Raw genomic sequence first — 21,350 nt, forward strand, 5'->3', positions numbered from 1 at the left:
ATAAAACACATCTTTATAATTCTAAAAATATTGTTTATCTTTTTAAATGGTATAACTATGGAAAAACACACACACACACACAAACAAATATATATATATATATATATATATATATATAACATTAAAAAAATATAAATACAATATTTAATTAAACATTTTTTCGTATATAAATACGATTTTTCTGCATGAATATGTATATTATGAAAAAAATATACTTAGGGTAAAAGTGTAAAAAAATTATAAACTTAAGGATAAAAACGCAAAAAATGGTAAACTTAAGGGGTTTTTTTTGCGAATTTAATATAATGGTAAATTTCAACTTTGGACAAAACCGACAAAATATTGCTTAGTGCCATTACAAAACAATTTTAAAAGACGCAGATGTGGAAGGTCTCATGTGTTACTAACTGTTCTTGCTAGACCTAGTCCAAATATACTCTTTCCTAAGACCTAATTATCCAACATATTAAGCTCGAGCCAGATTTAGTACAGTCGAGCATATGCAAAAGGTGTGATTACTGTCTGCAACTCATATACTTAAAGATTATAATGTTTATATGCAAAAGGGAATCTGTAAGTGTTTTCTTAAATATTAATTATAACGTGCTAGCTGCAGTACTTTACACCAAAACCCTAGATCCTATATATTGGTAACCCTTATATAAATTGTAGAACCAAACACACAGATTTAGAAGACAAATAAAAATTGTACAAGCTATTTGGTTAATATTTGTCATGACGATCTTTCTTGTTCATGATGAAAGATTGCAGAAACAGCAAGAAAACTTGGAATTCTGGTGATTGCAGACGAAGTTTGTGCTATGCCCATCAAGTCTTCGGAGAAAAACCATTTATCCTCATGGGAGTATTTGGTGCAATAGCGATCGTTCCTGGGTGGCGTTTTGGATGGATTGCAGTAACTGCTCCAATATTTTTCACAAAACTAGGGTTTAATTTTCTCTCTACAACAATCATTCTTTCTAATCAAATTCTTGCATGTCCACACAATCCCGAGGGATCTACGTTTGTCATGGTAAAAATTTGTGCGGGATAACTAATTTACGTAAAATAGAATATGTAATTAAAAGTCATCTGATAATGGTTGTACAGGTGCAGTTAAATCTATCAGGGTTTTATGATGTAGTTGATGATACAGACTTCTGTGTGAAGTTGGCTAAAGAGGAATCCATGATCCTTCTACAGGGTATGATCAATAACGTACTTAAAAGTATCTTAAAGATTAAATTACCTCATTCGTTAATGTTAGTATTATTATTATTCATATTTGTATTACTATGACAAATCACGGCAGGGTATGCTGTTGGCTTAAAAAACTGGCTTCTAGTGAGTTTTGCAGCAGAGCCAAAAGTACTAGAAGATGCAATTGGGAGGCTGAAAGCGTTTTGTTTGAGGCATGCAAAACATCATTAGGACAATACATGGGACAGTTGATGATTGGAATACCAAAAGTTGTCCAAATGGTTGTAAGATATTATTTCTCTTGTTGACAGGTAGTATTTTCATTTCGATTTGTATCTAATATTATAGTTCAATCTACGCTGAATACATGTATTAAGAAATGAGTGTATGGTATCCCATTCGCAGTACACATTTTGGGATGTGGTCGTTTAGTGTTTGTCAAATACACTAGCAAAACTATATAATAATTTTCTCATATCAATAATTGAGCAACCAAAAAGTATCGATGCTAGAATTACTAGCAGATCATATATTAAGAATTTAACTTTGTAGAAAAGCCTTCCAAAAGCCATCGGATTTCTTTATCCTGTCCTTTTCCTTTTCTCTCCTTTATAGCCCTTCACATTGTAGTTTATTATGTAATGATATATTTTCCATATAGCATCTATGACTTCGCTATTGTTATTATTAATTCTTTTATGGTGTTTGCAAGTAGTACGATAGTTCGGTGGAGCAATAATTTAATGTGTTTATTGTCTCTTAATAAATGGAAATCAGATTTACAACAATTCATTTTCTAGAGTTGTTAATTATCCTTGAGGTATAGGTTGTTAGCTTCATTTTCTTATTCGGTTAATCAATTATGTTCTCACTATTGGTAGTTAGGGCATTCACAATGCATTAAATTCAATAAAGTTTAATGTATTGTTATATCATTTTTTTACATTCCATATAACTCGATCAATTTTTTGTTATAATGCATTGAACTCTCCAAAGTTCAATAAAAAATTACAAAAACTAATTCATAGCATAAATTAAGAATTAAAAATATTCATTTTCCATTGAAAAGTTTAATGGTATTTGAAGTCCAAATCCATTAAATGTCAAAATAACATTTCATTATAGTAAAGTTGAATCTATTAAATGACAAATAGACTTGCCACATAATTCAAATCTAATATTGAAATCTGTTGAATTTATATGCCCATTAATCATTATTTAGTGATATCACTAATAATTTATATTCATATAGTCACACATTTATCAAGTTGGAACATTTTGTATATTTATTATTAATGTGATTATTAATAAATGATATCGATTCTTATATTTTAATTTGAGAATAGTTATTGTTTTGTGAAAATGATAATTATAAAAGAGTATACCTAGTTATTATTTCATATGGTATGAATTAATGAATTATGCATAGCATTTTAGACTAGTTGAATTCTTTTGTCTTTTACCTAAAAATAAACTTTATATTTTATAAACTTAAAATTTATAAAAATTAAAGAATCCATCATCTTTTGAGAGATATGGCCAAAATTAATAAAATAATATGGAGATTGTTTGTCAACCTCCATGCATTATCTCCAAATGTTTCTAAAGATTAAAAATACTTTAGATTATTTTAATGGTTAGACCTTAATTTTAATGGAGTTTATAAAGGATGTGTCTTGCACTAGTACAAAACGTATTTAATAGTGCAAACGGGTTTTTTTTTGGAGCGGTTACAGGCAAAAACCACATCATTAAACACCAAAAAAGCTATTTTCGCATTAGTAAATCATAGAACCGCACTATTAAATATTTTTTTTGGTGCGGTTTATAACAAGCGCATTAGAAAAAAAAAACATTTATTGGTGCGTTCGTTTAGGCCACAACATTAAAAGATTGTGTTCCCTCATATTTTGATTCCCAGACAAAGCTCCTTCTAATTTTTCATTCCCCGCGCGATGCCATTTCTATTCCCCTATATATTTCCTTAATCTAATTTCATTCGGCTACACCAACCCTAATATCGTTGACTACTGCCGCCCTCACCAACATCCTTGAGTTATGTCACCCGTGTCCGCGTAATCATCGATTTTGGTTGCCACAGCCTCCATCATCTCTGATTTAGGTCGATCGAAATCCCATCATTGTCGATTCATGACTTCATGTCAACAGGGTGATGAATCTGAAGTCTCTTTGAGGCGTCAACCTCTACTATAATGATCTTTGTCCATCATCAAGACTATCAGGTATGTGTATGATATTCTGATTTATAACTTTGATTCATAAAATTACTTAATCTTGTGTCTGATACTCCGACTTCATAAGTTAGGGTGTGAAAGAAAGAATGGATTAGGCAAAGAAGCTTTTGACGTTCAAAAGTGAGCACATATCTTTGTAGGGGAAGATATAAAGGTGGATAAAACCTAATAAAACACCCACATGTCTTTTATCAACGACAATTAAAATTATAAAAAGGTTTTCCATTGTGTTGGTAACCTTTATAACCTGTGTAATTTACCTTTTGATTAAATGGATTGTATGCATTTTGATAGAATTCTTTTGTAATTTATCTTCTGAATTCCTACCCACGCCAGGTAATAGATTCAAAGGTGGACATCATCTCAAAAAGTCTACAAGATATCGAAAAGCGGCCATATGAAGATGATGATGACGAAACTGAACATATCTATATCAGAAAACTTGAATATGCTTATGTAGTTACCTTCCTAAACTGCTTACATACCTGTAATTTAATGTTTATGTAGTTACTATATCAAATTGTAAACATAGACAAGGATGAAAATGTTAGAAATGAATGGGATTTTTTGTTAAATAATTTGAATCTCCTTCAATTGTATGGTTTATGCATTTACATCATTTATGATTTTTTGTTGTTTTGCTTCCGTATTGTAAATTAAGCGGTTTCTCTTTGTAATGGTCGTGCTCTTCAGGGTTTTATTTATTTATTTATTTATTTAATGGAGCGGTTTTGGCATTTAATAGTGCGTTTGAACTCCTTCTTAATGGAAAAAGCATTTGTTTTTTGGTGCGATTGTTCTATTTTTTTGGGCGGTTTTATAACCGCATCAGTAAATAAAAGAATTTTTTAGGCGGTTCAATAACCGCATCTATTAATCTTTTTAACCGCTTCAAAAAAATCTTTTTGTACTAGTGTTGCATGATTTTTGGTAATTTTTGGTCTTATTTTCTCCTCTTAAGCCATATGGATGAAAATACTCTCTCTCTCTCTCTCTCTCTCTCTCTCTCTCTCCCTCTCTTTCTTTTGAAGTTAGTTTGGTGGTTTAGAAGCCTTCTTGGCTTGTCTCCTTTAGTGCTTATTTGAGCTAACCATTTAAAGGCTTAACAAACTCAAGAATACAAGAAGGAACTAGAATTCCATGTCCCTACTCTTGATGATGGATACTTGTAGAGAAGATCATATTCTTTGGTATTTACATCTTCATCAACACCTCAAAACGAAATTATTTTAAAGGCTTTAAAGGTTGTCATTGTAAAGACTCTTTGGTTATGTTTTTTTATTTCATTCTAAACTCTCTAAATTGATCCATGGCAGTTTGGTTTTGTTATGAAATAAAAATAAACCTTTTATTTTAAACACTTCTGCTAACCGATTTTTATGAAAACTAACTTATATTTTGTATCAAAATCTATCGGTCGTATCACAACCGTCTTTTATATTCTTAAATGATTTTTTTTGTGTTTGATAATTTTTGGTTTTTTGAAAACAAGCATGAATTTATTTTGGTTAATAAAAATCTATATTTTTCTTCTTTGGTAACGTCTTGATTAAAATTGTTTATTTTTATAATATTTGATATGTTGCCTTAGAAAAAATAAAGAGTTTTTTTGTGATAATATTTGATATTTTGTTGTGTATAAACAATCCATTTGGACATTTGTGTTGTGTATGGTTGATTTTTATTTATTCATAAGATGTAATAGAAAAATAGGTAATTTTTCATTTGTTGATTTGTTGTAACAAATTAGTTAGACTAGCTGTCTTTCTTTTTAAATGTAGCAAGATGAAGAAATGACCTCCTTGAAGATTACTTAACCATTTAAGACCATAATCCAACACTGAGCTTCTACTTTTGGTTTTGGGCTTAATTATATTCTTAATGGTTTAAGTGTTGCAACATTCACAACATGAAAATTTGAAGTCCTTTTGCGAGTAATAGTTGACTTGGCAAGTGGGAGCTTAAAGACTTTTTAAAGTGTCCATTAAGTCCTTTAGGAAAGACTTAATAATGTTTGTGATGACTTAAAAATATGTCTAATAGGCATGACTTGATTTATACATATTAAAATGCATGCATGTGATGTTTATTTTTATGTTATTGTATGTTATGTTTCTGTATATGAAAATGAGTTTTACATGTCAAGCAACATATTAACAGAAGATAATGTTGGATTAGTGTCTAAGTCCATAACTATTTTGGTATGTACTTGACCCGATGGTGCATGGTCCTTTTGGGTTGCCTTCACGAAAGCAACTTGATAGGATAAATTATGGAGAGAAAGGATTAAATATGATTTATTAATATATTGTGAGAATAATATATTAAAGGAGAAATCATATTGTTTAATTAATATTAGTCAATAATTATTTGGTAATTAGTTTTGTGACTAAAAGAGATTAATTAAACTTAAGGAACTGGAATTGTAATTATAAGATAATTGCAATTTGGGCCATGGATTGCCTTATATTATAAGGTGGACGAATTCTATGGGGAAGCCCATATGAAATCGTGTAAGGCCTTGAGGAAAGGGCTCCATGGGTTGCTTAGGGCTTAAACATTCATTTTAGGGTTTCCTTGTTAGATAACCCTAATAGCCTTACTATATAAAGACCCCTTATGACCAAAAAACGTGGCTAAGACTTCTCTAGGGTTTGAAGATGATTTTGGGCAGCCTCCATCCTCTTGCTTATGGTGTTTATGAACCATTAGAGGAGTGACATTTGTGACTCTAAGCTTTCTAAAGTCAATACAAGGAGATTTGAGATTGTTATTGCTACATAACAATCAAGGTATGATCTTAAACCCATTCTTATGTTAATATGATTACTTGTATGCTAGAATTAGGGTTTATAGTCTTGGATAACTTGCATGTCCAATAGAGAAACCTAGATCCAAGCATTAGGGTTTGTATGAGCACATAGGATGTTCTTATAACCAAAACCCATCAGTGGTATGAGAGCCTTGATTGGTTTCTATTGTATTGATGCTTGATGTAAGTGAAAAATTCGATTTTTGTGTTTCTGGAGGTTGGACTCGCCGAGTCCATAGATGAACTCGCCGAGTCCATGGTGACTCGACGAGTCCATTCCTGACTCGGCGAGTCGGCTCGTCAGAAGGAGGGAAAACCGGGATTTCTTGCTGTTTTTGCTTAAGGATAGTTGTCTTATCATATAAAATAAATATTAATCCGATTTTATGATATATTTGACTATATTCTTGATCTAATTGAAGATATTTATCAATTAATAAAATATTTGTTTCCTTATGTGATAATTGATTAATTATTTTGATTAAATTGGTAAATTGTTTTGCAAGAAATCATTAAATAAATCAAATATGGATAATTATGTGATTAAATGTTAATTTTAGATTATTTATTATTTTATCCTTGTTGTTATGAAAAGTTTCATATTTTCCCCTTTAGGTTTTATAGTTTAAATTTGAACCCAAAAGTTTTGTTGTTTTGAAATTTAAATAGTTGAAACCCTAATGTTTTGAAAAAGGTTTCAAAACTTGCCCTCAAGTTTTGGAATTTAAATTTTGATTAAAAGTTTAATTTTGATGTATATTTAAATTCTAACCCAAATGTTTTGAAATGTTTCAAAACTTGCCCTCAAGTTTTGGAATTTAAAAGTTGATTAAAAGTTTAATTAGGAATGTTATATTTTGAAACCCTAGTCATGTTTTGATGAAAAGCTTAATTAGGAATGTTAATTAATTAAGGAGTATAATTACAAGAGGCTTAATAAATCCATGAAAGTTTAGGTTTACGATTTAATTGAATTAAAAGTATAATAGTTAAATTTGACCACCTAGTATTTTAAAAGTGTAAAATACACCATATACTATATATATAACATTAAAAGTCTAACATTATATATATATATATATATATATATATATATATATATATATATATATATATATATATATATATATATATGAGTAAAAGTCAGTCTTACCGTTAGTAGGCCTCATCACGAAGCTGGTCTATAAGGGGTGTTTAAGGAAATTTCCTATAATATGGCGATTGAATGGGTATCCACTCTTACCCACCGCACTCTTGACTAGTGGAGGGTCGTTAGCCGAACGGGTAGGATAGGACGAAACCTTCCATTATAATTATGATGAAGTACAAAAGTAACTAAATGTTTTTCAAATTACCAATCTTAGTTACTTAGGCAAAGTGAATTGATGCAATTCCATGAAATTACACTTTGTGCCCTTGCGAAGACGTTAGAGGAGCGTGTGTGGTTTACCGGCACACTAAATGGTTCTAAGCAATGGTAGCAAAGGGTGACTCAATGTTTGTCATAGTTCGGTAAGGTAGCAAAGGGTGACTCAATGTTTGTCATAGTTCGGTGGAGCGTGTCTGGTTTACCGACACATCGAATAGGTGACTGTAACATGTGAGGTCACCATGTAAGTTTGCATGGTTATTCACACCCGCTTTGTGATCCTCGGCATCCCAGTCACAAACTAGACGGGCATATCGAGATTTAAACATGCCATTGAAATGTTCAATGAATCTCAAAGGATCTAGGAGTTTTCATAGATTTAAAACTTATTTTTTTTTTTTTCATTTTTCATGGTGGAAATTAGTGAATCGTCATTCACTTACCTTCAAATATTCTGCAACTGGATTATAGCATCCCTTTTCTAGGTTGTAGCGTATTGTGTTGGGTCCTAGCCTTAATATCTCATTTGGGTGATTTGTTAAGGACTCAATCTATCAACTAACTTGAATTTGTTTTCTCCCGTTTTGTAGATGTCAAAGTTCGACAACTATGGTCTTCCCAAATCCCGTGGAACAAGCATTCCACATGAAGAGGGTATTCCATGATTCGATCGAGGAACAAGAAATCATGCTTCACTTCCTCCTCCTCCTCCTCCTCCAATTGTTCTCCTTAACCCACAAGATCGAAGAGTTGAAAGGTTCAATATCACTAAAGCCCTATTGGAAATGAAACATGAAGATGTTAAACCCGTGTGTGCCCACGTTCTAGGAATGAAATCACACATTGATAGGTTGATAATGTTGGGTGTGTCATTCCCGGATGAGTTGGCTGTGAATTGGGTTTTGCAGTCACTCCTTGAATCATATAATGAGTTCAAAAGAAAGTATTATATGATGGATCATGATGATAACCTCATTGACCTAACTTACATGCTCATTGCTGCTGAATCAGAAATGATTTGGCGAAGCAATGGAGCGTATTTGTTGGGAAAGTCAACCGACCATGCTTTCGAGGACATTCTAAGAGAAGCGACATGCGTTTGCTGCCAAGAGAAAGGGCGTTGGATAGAAGTCTGCCCCAAGAGCCTGAAGATTCCAAAGATGGGAGAGTCAAAGAGTATGGCTGTGCTTCAGGTAAATAAAAAAAACCACTATCTAATTCCATTAAGTTCCTATTCATTGATTCTTAATACATGATGTGATAAGATTGCATTTGAATGTTTTAAAGGATCGGTGAAAAGAAAGGAAGCTTTATGAAAGAGCAAGATGAGTCTAATCACAAAGAAATGGATCTCGATCGCATGGACTTGAAGATTAGATTTTGAGCTTATATTTTATGATATAATTGTTAGGAATATTCGACTACATAGTTTTCAATGGATTTTACATTAAGGACAAATGTTTTCCGCTGCTTTTATAAATAAAATAAATTTTGTTTGACTTATTTATTTAGTTGTTTATTCCCTTGCAATGAAATCGTTATGAAAATTGATGTTTGCATATTTCTACAACGAATGGATATGATTCTTATTTATGGAAATGTCGAGAATTTACCAAATAGGGAGAGTTTCTCATCGCCCAAATTTCAATTGGACAGAAATTTGGAATCACGCAACTTGGTTGCATGATGAATGAAAAATTTCATATTTGGAAATTAGGCTAATTCATTGACAAAGTGTCAAGTGAATGACTAGGAGATCGAGTACACAAAGTTGCGTGTTGATCAAGTCCACCATAAGAGTAACAAAGATATTCGTCATGATTTACTAAAGGTTTAGTAAATATGATTATACTTATAAGATTAAGTGTAATTCGGAATTGATTAAAAAGGTTTAAATCAATAGCAAAATGAATAAGAAGAATCAAGTATGTGGAAAGATAAAAGTTTATCCATTCTAAGAAGAAGGGAGAGTAGCTTTTGTGATTTATGATAGGTCTTAATGATTAAGAACCATATCTTAATTGATCCTCTAAGTGACTCTTAGTACAATTGTATGTTTAAGAAGAGGAATCAAGACTTGAAGAAATGGTTAAATCAAAAGGTCAATCATACTTCGTTCCAATAACAAGTCTTAAAGTTAAGATTGTGACAATGAGTGAAAAGTATTAATAAGGTTTATAACATTCATCAAATGTGGAAAGTTGTGATGTCTTGGATAAGACAAAGGCCAACTAGGACCAATTTATAAAGTGTTTTGATAAAAGCTACACTAACTCTTGAATATTTGTTTTGTCAATAAATGGTTATTAACAAGAGAATCTTATATGTCAAGGAGTTAGTGGGAGTATTAATGGTCTTGAAAGGTTTCAAGAACAAATCAAATAAACCTTATCGATCATCACTAGCACACAAGTTGAGGTTTACAACCTATCGTGTTGACATTATTTTGTTTATGTGCTGTTTCCAATTGAGTTAATTATGCATGTGAGTTCTATGAGTTCTCATTTTGAACGCATAAAAGGCAAGGCACCTTGATTAATGAAAGGTACATTGATAGGAAAAGGTGAGCTGCTTAACTACTTGGAAGACGTGGTGGGCAGCTGTGCTACCATAAGGCAAGAAATCAAGATTAAGAAAGTTCGATCCATATGAGTTTGAATTTGTCGTAAACTTTGGTTTTGACAAATTCACATGGATAGGAACAAATACACCGTTTAAATCTAAGTGTCATAAGATTTCCTCATTCATGAAAATGATTGTGAGGAAATGCTTTCACTAAGAAAGATTTTAAGAAGATAGTGATTGAAAACTTGCATTCTCGAATTCGATTATGGTTATGGTATCCCTTTCCATAATTTGAATTGTGAGGTTTGGCAATTAGTATTAAGTGTTTAGACACACATATGAACTATCTAAGGCAAAGGTGTATAAGTTCGAGAAGCCTTGATAAAAGATTATCAAAGCATTAAGTATTAGAAACATGGACTTAAGAAATTCAATAGGTATTGTTTTTCTGAAAGTTAAGATGTTTATGAATACATGTCAAAGCTAGTGGGAGCATAAGTGTTATGTTTTATAATAATCATCATGATAGTGGGAGCATAAATGTTATGATTGTATGATTATTAAGCCACATATTGCAAGTTGGCAATATTAATTATAGAAAACAAGAGTCATTCTTTGCAAAGTCATAAGGATGGAATAGTTGTTTTGCTATAATTAACGGAGAGAATTATATGCTTCGTTTCAAATCTAAAGGCTTATGTTAAGAAATGTTAATAAATTTAGTCAAAGGTATATAGTGTGTTCTTAAAATTTCGATTATGATTACGACATTCCTCTTCACAATTCGAATTTTGAGAACATAGCAAATAAAACATTATGCATCTGTCCCATACGCTTCGGGTATAGGATCGATTGCAAATGCTTTAATATTTGACCATTTTAAAATTTTCCAAATGTCTAGCGCATTAAGAGGGAAAAAGGATTAGAATCGGTTTCGACTAAAATAATTAAACAACTATCAAAGGACAATCCAAAGTTCGACGATGATAGGTTACTTATGAGTAGTTGGAAGCATGGTATTGAATGGACCATATCGACATTATTATGAATAGAAAAGATTCTATTAAGAATGAGTTGTCATGTGGAAAATATGGAAGCGTGTCCATGTTGGGAATTGAATATTGAAAATCTGTCTAGATTAGAAACTTTTATGCAAAAGGATGTTCAAAGGTATGTACTTTGAGTGAGAACATCATATCTAAGGAATTGTCTTGTAACAATCTCCGATAGAGGACTTTGTAATTTCATTGGAAATAGTCTTTGTGACTTTGGTGTAGTGATATTACGAAAGGATCATTGCATAAAATGTTAGAATCTAGCATATTCTATAAGTAGCAAGAATTTGATATTCTTACACTTATGAAAAAGGATTAGGAGTTGCAAAATGAGAATGATTGGAAATGTGTCCAGTTTGATCTATTTCACAAAGTATGAACCATAGGTAAACATTGTGTGCATGCGAAAGAGCATGGGATAAGTGTAATAATTCAAGTAAGAAGTTGATTACCCGAAACGACAAATAATGAGTAATCGATATGGTGATAAATAAAAGGTGTTTTATTTATGCTCAAAGGTTTGAGGCCATATGGGATTAGTATTATTCTTGTGTTTCACTTTGCATGTTTTGACTTCCTGAATAATTTAATTGGTTAAGAACGGTCAAATTATTCGAACGGGCCACAGTCGTTCATATGTTGGAAGTAGATATGAATGAAGACTGTCGTGAATTGGTGTGTGAATTGTCTAAAAGAGTATTAGACATAAGCAAATGTTTGCTGCAACGTTCATGAGTGCTTATTAATATGATTTGAGCATTGGATCAAACCCACGCTCACTTGGATCACTCCATGGATTGTGTCACGAGTGATTGGTGAGATGATAACATCTTATACTGTTGAAACCGAGATGTGTGAGTTGTATCTTGCAAATCGGTTGCACATTGATAATATGTAAACGCACTAGTAACTTGGTGTTATAAAACATATTGTTGTGTGTGATTCGGTGAGTGAGTGCAAGCAAGCATTGTATCAAAGTTTATCCATTCCTTTTATCCAAAGTAGGATAAAAGCGATATCTTTGGGCCCCTCGATGGTTTAGTGATGACAAACGTAAATGCTCGGCCGAGCTAGGGCTAATTTGATTTGTTCAATTAGTCAGTCGTCATAAATCGGAGATCGAGAAATAGTACAAAGAGAATGATTAGAAATCATGTCTTATGATATCTAGAATGGAGGAATATATGATCCCCTATCTAAAGGACACGCGTATCTTATAGGATCAGAGTTGACAGTGGCTTTGGAAAGCTACGATTGCAGATCAGGATCTGAAGTCGTATGCATAATAGTTATTAGACTTATCCAAGTGGGAGACTGTTGGATTAGTGTCTAAGTCCATAACTATTTTGGTATGTACTTGACCCGATGGTGCATGGTCCTTTTGGGTTGTCTTCACCAAAGCAACTTGATAGGATGAATTATGCAGAGAAAGGATTAAATGTGATTTGTTAATATATTGTGAGAATAATATATTAAAGGAGAAATCATATTGTTTAATTAATATTAGTCAATAATTAATTGGTAATTAGTTTTGTGACTAAAAGAGATCAATTAAACTTAAGGCACTGGAATTGTAATTAAAAGATAATAGCAATTTGGGCCATGGATTGCATTATATTATAAGATGGACGAATTTTATGGGGAAGCCCATATGAAATCGTCCAAGGCCTTGAGGAAAGGGCTCCATGGGTTGCTTAGGGCTTAAGCATCCATTTTAGGGTTTCCTTGTTAGATAACCCTAATAGCCTTACTATATAAAGACCCCTTATGACCCAAAAACGTGGCTAAGACTTCTCTAGGGTTTGAAGACGGTTTTGGGCAGCCTCCATCCTCTCTCCTATTCATCCTCTTGCTTATGGTGTTTGTGAACCATTAGAGGAGTGACATTTGTGTCTCTAAGCTTTCTAAAGTCAATACAAGGAGATTTGGGATTGTTATTGCTACATAACAATCAAGGTATGATGTTAAACCCATTCTTATGTTAATATGATTACTTGTATGCTAGAATTAGGGTTGATAGTCTTGGATAACTTGCATGTACAATAGAGAAACCTAGATCCAAGCATTAGAGTTTGTATGAGCACATATGATGTTCTTATGACCAAAACCCATCAGATAATATCATTGGATTTTGAGTAAAAAATATTTAAAATATACAATAAGATGTTTATAAATGGATATTTATAAAATCGTTTTTACAAGTTATCGATTTAATGGTTAAAAATGATTTTTTTGGTTGAATATAGTTTTATTATAAAACTTATAAATATCTAACTTTAAAATATTTGAAATGATTTAAAATATGTTTAGACATTATATAAACTCCATATATTTATAATAACTAATGATTTTTTTTATTAAAAATGCTAAAATCGGTTTATAGCATTATAACGGTAAATGTCACAGGTTTTGTAGTTTCTGGTTTCTAAAGGGTCACCTTTTCACTAGTTAGTTACAATAATACAAGTTGTTTTATGTAGCATGACTTGATCGAAATCTTGTGTGGCAAAGGTCACCTAAGCGTGAGAGGTCCAATGCAAAGATAGGATAACCATGTCAAGTTAAACAATAGCTGTTTAGGATCCCATAAGCTAGGAGTTACATATTGTATGCAATTGGTAATCGCCACCTACCGAGTTGGATTATGTTTATGGCATAAATGTCACATAACCATTTACTTCTTTCATTACTTGGATCCTAAACTTTAATAAATTAACGTTTTATGAAACAATAAAAGGTAATAAATTTTAAAGGCTAAGTATTGAAAATACTAAATCAAACTTTGTTAAACTCTCTTAATAACTATCAGTACTCTTACACACTACAAAATCTCTCTCTCTCTCTCTCTCTCTCTCTCTCTCTCTCTCTCTTTCTCTCTCTCTCTCTCTTGTTGAGTTTCAAGAGACAGTAACATTTGATGGTTATAATTTCTATAACCTATATAATATCTTAAGGCTCCATGTTAAGGATAAAAAATAAAGTATATATACAGAAAGATCCCATACTTGAATAGCCTCTGCAAGTCAACCAGTCAGATAATGATACTTTGATGAAAGTACTATTGTGATGATGTTGATATGTCTGACATCATACTATAGTAATTAGACTTGACTCACAAACAGTCTTAGATAATTATGAAATATATCAGATGTTTCATCAAGAAAAGTAAATATTCAATCAGAACACTAAAAAGTCTTCAAGTTTGTTCAAACATTGAATAAGGAAGTCTAAGAGATTATGTGCTAAAATAGACTTATAGTTCAGTTAAAGGAAATACAACATAATCCTAGAAATAAAGAAAGGACAAAATGATCAATGTTGTTTCTATTATGGAAGAAACTAGGAATGAAAAGAGGAATTGCTCCTCTAATCTCATCGAGCTGAGGAAGTCTGACTTGGACAATACTTTAGATATCTATATGATAGAACTATTAATTTTTCCATCATTTACTTGAGTATGTTATAGTTAAATTGACACTATAATTGATATTATGTGCTGTTGATTGGAAGAAATAATCAACTGATTACAAACGAATGGTATTTCGTGTTGACGACATAGCTAGTGTTTTTATAGTCTTTCTTTAAACAATAGATGTTTTTTGTCTATTTTATACAGACATGTAACAATTGTTAATTTATGAACAAATCTAGATTTACTTATCATTTAATGTATGTTGTTATTCATGTTCTGAAATGATGTATTATGTGCTCAAGAATATTTTCTCATAATGTTAATTATGAAGTAAATCATTAAGCTTTCATTAAATTGATGGTTCTAATCATAACACATAAATAAGCAAATGATATTTGATTGGACCTTATGTATGTCATAATCATCGTGGGTATACAAATATGAAACATATATACCAACTTCAAAAGGATGGAATTTTTGAAGGCAAATGAGCTTGATTCATTAGATATATATGGATCCTATTTATATGGGAAGATGATTCACAAGTGTCTTTATCTATTAGTAATTAAAGAACAAAAGGCTTGACAAGAATTATACATAAGTGATGTATATAATGTTTTCAATCCATGAATATTTTTAGTGATAGATTTTTAATCAATTTCACTGACGACTTTTATTCATTGTTGTTAAAACCTTTGATTTGATTAAATTGTTTCATAGTGATGATTGAGATTTGACTCAATGAGATCATCATTAACCGTTCGTTGTGATAAAGAAAATGAGTTTTTTTAAACCAAGTCTTCTTGGAACATCTGAGGAGTTGTGGAGTTGATTCACAACAGGTAAAATTGACAACGAAAGCTTTAAAAAATGTTTAATAAAAGTAAAAACTATTTTACCCACCAAGGATCATTTTGAAAGAGTTAGAAAGATTAAAACAACCATAAAAGGGAAATCATAACAACCTTTGAAGACTTTGCTCCTCATGGGAGGTTGGAAGTTGATGTAGTGTGGTATCAAACTCTAAAGCAAGAGTTCTCTACAAGTATCCACCAAGAAAGAGTAAAACCATCAAAACATGCTAGTATTCATTTGTAATTTGTTATTCATAAGACTTTTAAATATATACCAAATATATGTTGAAAGGTGAAGCAACTAAGGGATCTTTTCTACCATCAAAATTCAAGAGAATGGAGGAAAAGAAGAGGTCTTATATCTCGAAAATTTGGCAGCCCTACATGAGCACCATGCTCACGATTTCGGGGCTCCAAAACAACAAGAAAGAAAGAAGAAAGAAGATAAAAAAGGAACACTTCAAAATTCTACATACACATGCTTATATACTTGAGTAAAGGCCCAAAGGTCCATTCCTTCCATCTTGTCAAAGCATGGTCTCAAGCACGCTTGAATATAATAATCAAAAGGCCATCACCAAGCCATGATCTTGTCATTATCGGCCGTCATGGTGTTTAAAGACGACATGATATGTCCATTATTATATTCCCATGACTAGACATGTGTGTGTGTGTGTGTGTGTATATATATATATATATATATATATATATATATATATATATATATATATATATATTCCATCTTTTTATAAAAGCCTCATCTTTTTATAAAAGTGATTCCAATATATATAACATATAACTAGTCTTATATAAATAACTCTTTTATATAAATAAACTCCAACTAGTTTATTAAGATATAAGTATAACTTATAAATAATCATATTTTATGATATATTTCATAAGTTGCTATTTCTCCAATAAATATTCTTTTCAAAAATAATAAATTCCGAACTAGTAAAGTATTATTTCCATGAAATAATAATTTTCCAATTAAATAAAAGTGTTGATATATTTATTAATAATCAAATTATACTAATAAATAATCAATTGATGGTAACTTGCTATATTGTGTAACCCTATAGGATCATATATTATTAGCAATATCATTCTATAATGACTCTTGGGCATACTAGATCTTTCAATCTCCCACTTGCACAAGACTCATCATAGATTGATATAGACAGTGGTGAACGTCTAGGAACATTTCACTGCCCCCAATAACATATGACGAAGAATGAAATTCATCAATATCCAATTCCCTAGAGGTTTAAGCTTCAATTGATGTGTTAATGTAAGTTTATCAATTATCCATTTGTTACAGACATCCTGTTGAATATGAGGCTTGGATCGTAATTAATCTCATTTGTAATTCAACTTTGGGTAACATGCGTTAGATGTCTAACTCTCAACACTTAAGAGGAACAAATCTCATCTTGACTACATAATCCTTTTACATAGTTCACACCATACCTGAATATGAATTTTATAACTGCCCGACCAAGGAACAATATTTGGCCATATCAAAGCATAGTACTCCCTATACTGAAGTCCCACTATGTATCTTAGGTGTTAAGTACAAAATATAGTACCTTTTAATCAAGTATCACTCATAACTACGATCTATGAGATGATCTTGATGTGGGTCTATTCAGTACTAGTTATCTGACAAGTACCTATGAAACTTGGTTACAACTTCTTGCCTACTTTCACCTGGTGAGAGTCAACCAATCCTTTTCATATTAGTCTTACTTCATAATTGCTCCTAGAATCATCACCGACTATGAACATTTAGAATAACAAGATTATTCATGGATTAAAACATGTTAATATAGAACACAACAGCTATTAATGTAACGATCATATCCTACTATATCAAAACATTATTTAATAGTTTTTGTGATAATGTTCCAATATCCAAATACTAAATTCAAATCAAAGTCCCATTACTATAATAATAATAGTCTTATGGCTTAAGTGGGACCACTCATACTTAGCCTAAAAGGAAAAAAATTATTAATGGGTTCGACTAAATTTAATTTGTGTGAATTTCACGAATACCATATCTCCATATTTGACTTTTACTCTAGGTATAGTTAAATATCTTGGAGAATATGATTGGTGTTCTTTCGTGACATAGAGTCCCTTATCTTGATTAAGTCAACTCTCGAAATCACAAAGATTTCTATATGATCCTTGAATAGTAGAAATCATCATAGTTTTTCAATGAACTCATCCATCCAATCATATCTGACTTCAACTTCAAAAGTTGTGTATTATTATCTTGTAGTAGATTGTGTCATTATGTTTTGCTTGGACCTCATTCCAACTAAACTTACTCTTCATTCCAAAATTAAGTGATAATCCAATTATAATTTATAATTATCTATATTTATTTAGGTATCAAAATCCTATGTAGCTATTTACATTAAGATTTTATTCTAAAATAATTATCTCATATACATTCTCTTAGCTCTTCTTAAGTAATCTTAGAATGTTCTCACAATCATCTAGTGACTTAACCATGTATTCAGTTTTTTGTATCTCTTTATATGACATAAATGATGGATTCATTTGTCAAGAAAATAGAATATAAATCATTTTATCCTAATCAAGCCTATGTGCTAGATCCATTTGAGACAAACTCAAAAATGGAGTCATGTGACAATGTCAAGAATCTTCCAAAGGATTCTTTTATCTTGATCTCTTTCAAGATATTGTCATTTCATGCAAAAGAATTTTAAAACCTTTAACATTAATCTTTATCTATCTCTTATAGATTTTTTTTATTCCAGGAAGGTATCTTGTCATTCTGAAGTCTTTAATTTTAGAAATACTTTCCGAGTCAAGGTAAAAACCACCTTGCATAGTCATAATGTCACTATCCTCCCACTAGATTTTAGTAAACGCACATGTTCGTTTTCTTCTTGATATAAAAGCATACCTTGTATCTTTATATTAAAATGACTATTCCAACCTTGAGATGTTTGTTTTATATCCACATGTGGATCTTAAGCCTTTCACATTTAGTTAGGATAAAATGGATTAAGAAAACCTCCAGGCTAAGCTATATAGATATCTTCTAGTAGATGTCTATTAAGAAAAGCGATCTTTCTTGAAATCTATTTGCTACATCCCATATTAACAATATGAAGTTATAGTAAATAATATTCTTTCATAGCTACTTGTGTAACGGTTTGATCATAGTCAATGTCATGAGTATGATAAGGACCATAGTGAATGACATGAGTATGAGAAAATCCTCATATAACAAGTATTACTGAATGTATATATACATCCATGTATATATTCCTTCTAGAAGAATCTCTTACTCCTTCTAGCCTTTCTATAAAGAGGAAGATTAATCAAACATACACTTGATTATTAAACATGGATTACATCTCAATGTTCATGACTCTAAGTCATTTGTCAAATTCAAGATCTGATATAATATTTTGGAAGTTGATGGTTTAACTAAAGCCATCAAGAACTCATTAATGAGAGATTCCACAATTATGAAGTCATAGATGATTTCTACCATTGTTGTGAATAATTTGTGTTTATGAATAGCTATTAATCATGTTTAACAATTTCTAGTGCCAACAATTGTTACATCATGCTATTGTTCTTAAACTACTTCAACTTCTATGTGCCTCCCACTTGCTTTGTCATTAGAAGCTTGCTTTTTGCTAACTCAGCTTTTAGAGGAATAAAGGAAATTATTCTTAGTGGGTTTGTATATAATAATCTAAATTTCCTTTTAGAGTATTCTAAAATTATGTAATTAGTTGAAGTTTGAATTCTAGATACAATTAATAGTGATCAAATATAATCCCAAAAAAGTCAAAAGGAGGACATGTCTACCGACTAGAAAGTAAACTATATCAAGTAAAGTTTAATTTACCCTTTATCATCATGAAGGCTTTAGATGGTACTAGTGGGTTGTATCTTGTGATTAATCATAGGCATTCATTAGAAAGAAAATCATACACCAAAGTGTATAGTTCCTTAATAATTATTTTCTCTACACTTTAGTGAAAATATTAATAGGGATCTTTTATATATAAATAAGATTCACATATGTCGAATAATCTACATTATTTGCTTTTAAAGATCCCTTTCTTGAAGTTGAAATATGTGGATTTCATTTATAAAATAAAGATAACAATGTCATGGATAAGTTTGACTTAAAACAAGTTTATGTCAAAAGTGCTTGCATATAGAACTTAATTTTATTTATAGAATGTTGATATTCACTTTGTGATTCTATTAAGAGATATAGTCTCAGAAATAGAAGTCAATCATTTCAGAATATGAGTATTATCGTCATGAAAAACGATCTAGTAAATAATCAATCATTTAAATAAATAATTGAGACATAAATATTTAGACATGCGAAGTTCAAAAAATACATTGTTCCAAAACAAACATAGTTTTATATTAAAAGCAATTTATGTTCTAAGCATAAATTGTAAACTAAACTTTGAGAGTGTAGTTCCAACTTGCTTGTGCTCAGCTAGTTACTCTTCTGTAAATAATTGCAATCAAGTTACAAATAGTAGATTAACGTTTAAGTACCATGTACTTGAGTGTTACACAAAAAGTCTAAGTTCTATCCCGCAGATACATGAAATACTAGTCTCTTCCAGACTTTCTTTCTAGATAAAAGGAGTAGTTCTTCTAGTGGTGTCCAGTTTCTTCAAAAAAGAAACAAGATCCATCTATGTAGGCCTTATTGATTTTCTTGGGCTTAAAGGTGTTGAGTCCGTAAAACATGAGTGTAACATCCCAAAATTCGAGACCAGAATTTTTGTTTTGATTAATTAAAAACTGCTTAAAAAATTTTGCACAATCATTTAATAACATTATTAATATAACAATTATCAGAGTTCTAAATCCCAAAGATCATCTAGTATAGAAAGCATGGTGTGATGCACTGCGATAGTCCCGAGCTCCTTCCTTGGAAAAACAATAGTACCTGAAACAAATAGCTGAAAACCGTAAGCATGGAGCTTAGTGAGTTCGCCATGTACCACATACCATACATATCAACTGACCCATACATGCCATACATAATTATGAGCCATACATAACAAACATATCCATAATCAAGTGAGGTGCTATGTGCCAAACATAGTATTGTTGTTATGCCATGGGTCGCACGTGGTCATCCTTGCCAAGCCTGGGCCACTCCCTTGGTCTTACAGATAAGTACCAAGGGCCACTCCCTGATCTTCCATGCAAGCATCCCGAAGACAACTATATATATATACTAATCTACTGGGCTACTCAACATATAGTGTGCCAGGAGCCACCTCCTGTTTTTTCATACATATTAACATACAGTGCGCCAGAAGCCTCCTCCTGGTCTCTCATACATATTGCCTAGGTCTAAACCTCGGGTCTTTCTACCATTCATAATAACATATTGTGTTCCAGGAGTCGTTTCCTGGTCTTTCAAGCATAATTCCTAGGGATAACCCCTGGGTCTTCCTATCATACATAAAGAAAATGGGTCAGCATTGTGGCCATGCACCCATACCAAGAGTGAGGAGACTCACCTCACAATGCCGTAGATTTACTGAACACTTTTGACTGCTAACCGCCACTTCTGGACTGCTGACCCTTCGGTTCCCGAACTATCAATACCTGAAACAACATTTAGACCATAATAATCCAAAAGTCAACCCTGGTCAAGCTTGGTCAAAGTCAATGGTCAAAGTCAACATTCAGGTTACCCGACTCGCCGAGTTGGTCTACCAACTCGTCGAGTCTATACTCCTCCCACCCCATACAATCTCGAATTCACTCGTCGAGTCTAGCAATAACTC

The 21,350-nt window shown here is 31.7% G+C and overlaps 1 protein-coding gene across 2 annotated transcripts; it reads left to right on the forward strand.

Annotated features, from left to right (window-relative positions):
• The first annotated feature begins 405 nt into the window (after nt 1–405).
• LOC145012221 (putative aminotransferase TAT2) lies at nt 406–1,688 on the forward strand. Of its 2 annotated transcripts, XM_078971018.1 has the most exons (4): nt 406–509; nt 765–1,033; nt 1,111–1,204; nt 1,313–1,688. In XM_078971018.1, the coding sequence occupies exons 2-4, from the start codon at nt 860–862 to the stop codon at nt 1,429–1,431; spliced, it is 387 nt and encodes a 128-aa protein (XP_078827144.1). In that variant the 5' UTR covers nt 406–509; nt 765–859; the 3' UTR covers nt 1,432–1,688. The 2 variants fall into 2 exon arrangements, with proteins under 2 accessions (XP_078827144.1, XP_078827143.1); XM_078971017.1 differs by lacking the exon at nt 406–509 and having other exon boundaries at nt 681–1,033.
• The last annotated feature ends 19,662 nt before the right edge of the window (nt 1,689–21,350 follow it).

This window comes from Lactuca saligna, chromosome 8 (genome assembly GCF_052625555.1).
Source record: "Lactuca saligna cultivar CGN05327 chromosome 8, ASM5262555v1, whole genome shotgun sequence".
In the NCBI taxonomy this organism is placed as follows: domain Eukaryota; kingdom Viridiplantae; phylum Streptophyta; class Magnoliopsida; order Asterales; family Asteraceae; genus Lactuca; species Lactuca saligna.

Coding starts and splice junctions, on each gene's coding strand:
- LOC145012221 (XM_078971017.1), top strand. CDS start 755: ATGATGAAAGATTGCAGAAACAGCAAGAAAACTTGGAATTCTGGTGAT. Junction 1,034..1,110: donor AGGGATCTACGTTTGTCATG/GTAAAAATTTGT, acceptor ATGGTTGTACAG/GTGCAGTTAAATCTATCAGG. Junction 1,205..1,312: donor ATCCATGATCCTTCTACAGG/GTATGATCAATA, acceptor AAATCACGGCAG/GGTATGCTGTTGGCTTAAAA.